The sequence below is a fragment of the Nannobrachium achirus genome (assembly GCF_963921795.1).
Source record: "Nannobrachium achirus genome assembly, chromosome: 5".
Lineage (NCBI taxonomy): Eukaryota > Metazoa > Chordata > Actinopteri > Myctophiformes > Myctophidae > Nannobrachium > Nannobrachium achirus.
This window is the reverse complement of record NC_137814.1, coordinates 25,436,379-25,443,878: the sequence shown is the minus strand read 5'-3', so window position 1 is coordinate 25,443,878 and position 7,500 is coordinate 25,436,379. Positions and strand designations below refer to the sequence as shown.

The 7,500-nt window shown below is 44.3% G+C and overlaps 1 protein-coding gene across 1 annotated transcript in view; it reads left to right on the top strand.

The window, feature by feature from the left end:
- Positions 1 to 7,500, top strand: part of kirrel1b (kirre like nephrin family adhesion molecule 1b) — a gene marked incomplete at both ends in the record, with an annotated part of 106,108 nt that overhangs the window by 2,241 nt on the left and 96,367 nt on the right. The window contains 2 exons of the mRNA XM_080725668.1: positions 3,451 to 3,663; positions 3,757 to 3,887. Of these exons, the coding sequence (XP_080581794.1) occupies positions 3,451 to 3,663; positions 3,757 to 3,887 (344 nt within the window). The remainder of the gene's footprint in view (positions 1 to 3,450; positions 3,664 to 3,756; positions 3,888 to 7,500) is intronic.

The window sequence follows — 7,500 nt, the reverse complement described above, 5'->3', positions numbered from 1 at the left end:
GTAGGTAGGTAGTGTAGGTAGGTAGTGTAGGTAGGTAGGTAGGTAGGTAGTGTAGGTAGGTAGGTAGGTAGGTAGGTAGGTAGGTAGTGTAGGTAGGTAGGTAGGTAGGTAGGTAGGTAGGTAGTGTAGGTAGGTAGGTAGGTAGGTAGGTAGGTAGGTAGGTAGGTAGGTAGGTACAGTAGGTAGGTAGGTAGGTGGGTGGGTAGGTAGGTAGGTAGGTAGGTAGGTAGGTAGGTAGGTAGGTAGGTAGGTAGGTAGGTAGGTAGGTACAGTAGGTAGGTAGGTAGGTAGGTAGGTAGGTAGGTAGGTAGGTAGGTAGGTACAGTAGGTAGGTAGGTAGGTAGCTGTGTGTTTAAGCCCGTAGCCTAATCAGGGACCAGCATTTCCGGTGATGCCAGTGGTGATGTCACTGGCATCGCCCGTGGTGATGCCAATGGTGAGCGCACCTCATGGCGCACAAGTACCTACTTGTGCACAAGGAGCAAGTTGGCACCTCGACAGAGTGCAGTTGTAGTTATTAATTATAATAAAACAGTCGGTCTAGTTTTTGATTTTATTTCTGAGGTACCGTATATGGGATCGTTAAGAGGGAATCGTTGAGGGAACGGGAATGGTTAGAATCCTACAGGATCCCAACCCTCCAGCTCCAGCCTTCTTTAAACAGCGAGGCGGTTTGTCCACCGGCTGTGACTGAGAAAGAAACAGAAACAGGGGAAATCAATTGTGTTTGTCGCCACACGCATATTTTCATGTGGGGAAGGCAGTTGAGGAGACGGGTTTGTGCGTGTGCGTGTGTGTGTGTGTGTGTGTGCGTGTGTGTGTGTGTGTGTGTGTGCGTGTGTGTTCGTGTGTGCTGGTGTGTGTGCGTGTGTGTCATGCACCGTGTACAAATGCGGAGGAGCAGAGGTTGACTTCAGGCTACTAGCTAATTAAAGTTGTTCCACAGTGGAGGGATGGAGAGGGGGCTGGGGGGTGGGGGGGGGGGAGTCTGTGTAGGTTGTTGGCGAGAAAAACAGAGAGAGAATTACAAAAGGATAGAGGGGGGGAGAGAGAGAGAGAGAGAGAGAGAGCACGAAGGAGGGAGATATAGTGTTCAGGTATAAGGATGGATGATGGATAAAATGGAGAGAGAGAGAGAGAGCACACGAAATGAGAAAGATGGAACAAAGTAAGATCTATGAAAGAGAGCGAATATAAGGACAATGGACACAAGAAAGACTGACAGACATGAGCTAAAATAAAAGAGGAAAAGCAATGAGACGGGGCGGGGAGGGGGGGGCATGGAGAGACGAGAGAGAGGGACATACTGTACAGACAGAGACGGTGGGCGTGAGACAGACAAAATATATATAAAAACAAGAGAAAAGAGACAGCCTGCCAGACAGACAGCCTGCCAGACAGACGGGCAGGCAGACAGACGGATAGATGACCACACATCACATGGGAGTTGCTGTGAGTGGGGCTGGCAGTGAACTTGCGGTTCTTATGTGTGATGTGTGAACGTGTGAATGGTGTGAATGTGTGAATGGATGGATGGAGGCAAAATGTGTGGCGAGCTGGAGAGGTTGGGGAGTCAGGACAAAGAAAGAGAGAGAGAGAGAGAGAGCGCACATATCAGCCTCATGTTTTATGCATGCAGTTGCGATGTACAGCATCTCTATATATTTCATGCTTCACTTCAAGTATTTCACTGTCAACAAGCCAATTAAGGATATTGTGTGGGTCCCTGCAGTGTGTCCTACAGTCCATGTGCCACTGTGTGTGTGTGTTCTATTAGTCCCCAACACATAGACTCTATGTGTTGCAATGTGGCTTATAGTCTATAATTGCGACGAAGGTCGCAGTTTACTGATAAAATCGAACTATAAATTGACCGAATGTCTGTCCGTCTGTCTGGAACTAATCCTCTACATTTGTCTTGAAGATTGGTCAATCTTCACATGACATTTCGGCATTTCAACCAGTAACTATTAATCGCCCGGGTAAGGATCGATGAGTAAGGCCAGGTAAGGACTAGTAACTCAGAATGCTAGACTCACTCCCCAGCTTCCGTGGTCTGAAGACTCACCTCTTCAGACTCCATCTTAGCCCAGAGCACTTAATGTAGCCTACTCTCAATGGCCATACATGTGTTTTAGATAGCAATTTTTATTATACTGTTTTTATTGAAAACTGATTACTATTGCTGTGCATTTAATGTACTGATGTTGATGTATTAACCTTTCTTATTGTAAATCGCCCTGGATTAGGAGCGTCTGCTAAATGCCTAAATTGTAAATTGCAATTCTGGGAAATTGCAAGTGTGGTTGCCTATTTATATGCTATAGGTGATGTCACGTGATGTCACACCATACAGTACATGATGGCTATATCGGTATGTGATGTCAAGCTCCTCCATTGAACTCCATGGACTTTTGGGGTTTTGGGGTTACTCTATAAAGTTACTCTATAAAGTGTAAGTTGGGAGAGAAGTGTGTTGCCTATAGGCAAACCATACTAATAAAAATCACACCTCTTTGAAGTTGCTGCTGCTTTTACTGCTGCTGCTGCTGCTGATAGACCCACATGACGTCACAGGATAGGGACATACGACATCAGTATTTGATACAATGCAAAAAGACTTGGAAAAATCGCACCCGTGCGAAGTGAGCGGTGCAAATATATTTAGGGAGATACATTGTGGACAATTTTCAAGCCTTGTTTTTCTTTAAATAATCATATATGCTTTGTGTGTCTTCAATCAAATGGCCGTGATCAATCAATAGCTGTTCTAACCATGAATTAGCCGAATTCAACATGAGCAGTTTAGTATTCACAATCGCCAAGTCAGCATTTATCAGCATCGTCAAGCTAGCATTCACAATCACTAGGTTAATAATTAATATTCACAATATACATCATCAATATAAACCAATTCCATTCAATCATTTACATGATGTCATTTCTACATCACAATAGATGATATATAGGAAACATGATCAGACTTCCAACAATTAGGAAGTCTCCATAATAGGGTTAAGGTTAGGGTTAGGGTTAGGGTCAGAAGACAGTGTTGTTAAAGAGGTGGTGCCACAGTTTTGTACTAGTATAATACCTGATGATCGTATTTTAGGGGGAGTGAAATCATGGCACTTCATCTTTAAACCAGTATCGGTTTGAAATTTAGTGTACTGCTAACAGCCAGTTAGCCAGCAAGAGGAGCCTCGGGCAAAGTCTCTGCCAGAAAGAGACCAGAAGGCAGGGGATGGGATAGACAGTGCGTGGCCTGCCTGGCGGAGGACTGTCAGCTAGGTCCCGAGATCTAACTAGGAGCTTTTGAGGGGGGGCTATTGGTCCGTGCACGTGCACTGCTGGCTCACCTGCTCCAAGGAACCTGACCCACAAAAGGCCACCCTGGCAAAGTTGGTACATACGCCAAATAACGGTTCTGCTGAGCTCGTGGCTCTCCAGAGGGACCAGGGTGAGGATGGCGAGGAGATTCTGTCCTTTGAGTTTCAGAAGATCCGCTACGTCTTCGACCGAGAGGAGAAGAAATGTTTCCTCCCGGTGGCGTTCCCCATCAGCCACCCAATGAGCCACTTCCAGGTGTGGCGTGGCTACCAGGAGGAGACAGACCTGAGAGCGGCAGAGAAGCGATACGGCACCAACCGCGCTGAGATGATGGTGCCTGATTTCCTGGAGCTCTTCAGGGAGAGAGCCACCGCCCCCTTCTTTGTGTTCCAGGTGTTCTGTGTGGGGCTGTGGTGTCTGGATGAGTACTGGTACTACAGTGTGTTCACACTCTTCATGCTGGTGGTGTTTGAGGCCTCGCTGGTCCAGCAGCAAATGAGGAACATGTCTGAGATCCGCCGCATGGACCATAAGGACCATAAGCTGGACTTTGCCATGTCTACATACCGGTACCTAAAGATTATAATACATGAGGATAGTGCATTCTAATGACCCTGAAAGGTCATGTTCAGATACTTTGAAGACAAAGTCATTCGAAAAGACAAGTCTGGCATGTGGCAGAGTGTTATTTCTGTTGGGACGATATTTGATGTCTTCTTGCAAAATGATGGCTGAGAAGCCCAAGACCAAAGAGCATGAAGAGCAGCTGGAATGTCAAGCACAGTTTCTATTGCTTTACTTGACAATGACAAAAGGATCTGTAGAGTTGCAGACAAATACTGGACTTGTTTGGTCGAGACTTTCCCACATCTGCTGTGGAGTGGTTCTAGACATTCTAGACATCTTGCAAATCTCTGTCACTCAGTGCTGACATCCGCAAGGATCTGCCAAACATGACATTATTATAGGTATCACCTTCATGATCACTGTCCCAGTTTAGCCAGAAGGCCGGCAAGATGAGAGACCGATTGTACAAAATTCAACAGTAGTTGCAGATCCAAAGAGGAGAAGGAGGTTCTACTGTATTTTCGCTCCCATGAAGTGTCCAGGATATGGGGTTGGTTAGGCGTGGTAAAGCTCATACTTCGATCTACATGATAATCATAAGCTGTTTATTTATATTCTTTGAATTTCAAAATTGTCTTGAGCTGGATATCTCTATAATACATGAAAACAAACCACACTTTTAGACAGGGCCCTGTGATTAAAGCGCTCTGTCTAAAAGTGTGGTTTGTTTTCATGTATTATAGATAAATACATGACTCATACAATTGAGAAATTCAAAGAACGTCCTGACCTGACTCCTGTCCTGTCCTGATCTAATACAATTTTGAAATTCAAGGTTAGCACCGCTCAATAATTTTTTATGACGTATTTAGGCGGCCTAAACGCGTTCTAAATCAGAGTTAACCAATCGGGTGCCTATGTGACTATGACATCATGGACAGATCAACAGAATCGAAGTGTTTCATTGGTCTAGCGGACTCATGTCATCATCATTTGTGACATCATGGTTTTGGTAAAAAAACGGTCTATAGGAGCGGTTAGCACCGCTCAAAAAACACATGGACATACACACACAGTCACGTATTTGGAGCGGTTAGCACCGCTCAAAAAATATCTAAAATTTACAGTGTTTTTCTAAGTATCCAAAGACGCTTTACATGGGGGGCATGAGGAAAAACAACTTTATTAGGAGGGTCTTGGGGACCTCAAGGAGGTTAGGGTCTGGTGATGTAAAACCTCCCTAACTTTTTGTTTTTGTCTTTGTTTGACCGGGAACTATAGTGACGGTTGTGGAGGACTGGTGTTATTATGGGCAGCTGAGTTCTGGCCATGTTGAAGCTTATTGAGGATTTTGGAGGTGGTGCCATGGAGCATACTGCTGCAATAGTCGAGCCGAGATGTGTTGAAAGCATGCGTGAGTGTTTCTGCCGCAGAGAATGACAGAGAGGGCCAAGAATGTGACACAGGACTGATATCAACAGCGACCATCAAGCAGAAACTGTAAGGACAAGAGGTAAAGTAGAGTTATAATAGGAAACATCTTGACACAGCCAGAAGACCTCTACAAAGTGTTTGGATTGTGGAGCTGAGGAACTGCTTCAGTGCTCTGGCTTGACTCTACGGGAGAAGACCCAGATATTAAGCAGCAAAAATAGGAGACCATTAACAAGCGCTGTGTAGCTTCATGCAATCACCAAAGTCTTACCCATTTAGAACGGGTAGACATTATTGTGTATCATTATTTTATGCTTTAAAGGGGCACTCCACCACTTTTCAACCTATCTTCATATAATAGGTCCTCACTAATGTTCATGATAAAATATAACAAAAAATTCTACTCAGTTTGGGTCTCATAGGAGAGCTGTGGGTGGGTCAAATCCTTCTACCGGTGACATCATCAACGGGAAATGCAAGCTAATAGAAACTGCAGGCTTTCTATTCCTTAAAAAGTTGCAATGTTAAAGTGGAAGCCATTGTTCTCGTGATAATCTTTTTTCAAAAATATTATTATTATTTTTTTTTGTCAAACGATGATGTCACCGGTAGAAGGATTTGACAGCTCTCCTATGAGACCCAGACTGAATAGAAAAAAAATTGTGCTATTTTATTATGAACATTAGTGAGGACCTATTATATGAAGACAGGTTGAAAAGTGGTGAACTACTCCTTTTTTAACTATTGAAAAATAGCAGATACAAGCTCACAGTGCGGCACCGAGTGCCACGCTGCGAGCTTGTAGATCTGCTATTTTTGAAAAATCGTGAAAATTAGAATTTTGACCCGATTCTATAAGTGTCTTTTGAATCCTTCTAAGGTCTTTTGAAAAACCCATGTTTCTATGTCAGCAATCTGGCTAAACGTCGTCAAAGAAAAGGTCCTTTTCACTTAACTGGAGCTCAGTTAGTCTGTTCTTGAGAGACTACCATGTCAGTGGTTCTCAAACCCTTTCATGTGAAGGACCCCCAAAATGATATGTATTTGGCCACGGACCCGCATCTCAAAATATTTAGTTCCAGGGACCACCCAGAAGCAAGATTTGAGTTACAAACGTTCGCTTAAAAAATACATATATTCAAAGATTTTCACACATTTTCATGACTTTTCAAAAATAGCAGATATGCAAGCTTGCAGTGCGGCACTCGGTGCCGCGCTGTGAGCTTGTATATCTGCTATTTTTCACTGGTTAAAGCATTCAATATTCCTAGGTCTAGGTTTTAAACAGCAAATAGGAGACCATTAACAAGCGCTGTGTAGCTTCATGCAATCACCTAAGTCTTTAAGCTACAGAAAGCGTGACTGGAGCCTAAAATGTTGGGCACCAAATCACCCAGGCTTCAAGAGCGGGTTCAAGAGACAGACAGGTCAAGGAGAGTGACAAGAGTGACAAGAGGGCCTTTTGTAGAGGACAGGCAGATAACACTGAGCACTTTGCTGCAATGATGAGCACCATGTACATTACAAGATCACAAAGAAACTCAGGGGCAACAACACAAGCCACACCTGTCAAAGGCCAGTGTTGATTTCGTCAACTAGAACTACTAGTCCTTACCCGTTCAAAGATATGAGCTCCGAAATGATGTGCAGTGTGTGGGTTATGGGGTGTGCACTGTGCACACAGTATATGAGGGATGGAAAGTAACTTTAACTGGTGCTTGCATGATAATATGTAGGAGCATCAATGTAAGAAATACCCGTTTCGTTTAATGGCTACAGAGATACTGTGTACCGATCTGCATGATTTTTGGACAAAATCTGTAACAGGGCCAGACAACCGACCCCCAGCCCGCCACCCGCCTGCACGCACACACACACACACACACACACACACACACACACACACACACACACACACACACACACACACACACACACACGCACACACGCGCGCACACACACACACACACACACACACACACACACACACACACACACACACACACACACACACACACACACACACACACACAGCTGGTTAAACATGTTGCCTCATGCTAGATGCAGAATAGACATGCCTCAAGCTAGATGCAGAATAGATATAGATACACCATAAAAATGCTAATATACAGCATATGATTTGTGAAAGTGACAAACGGGCTTCACAGT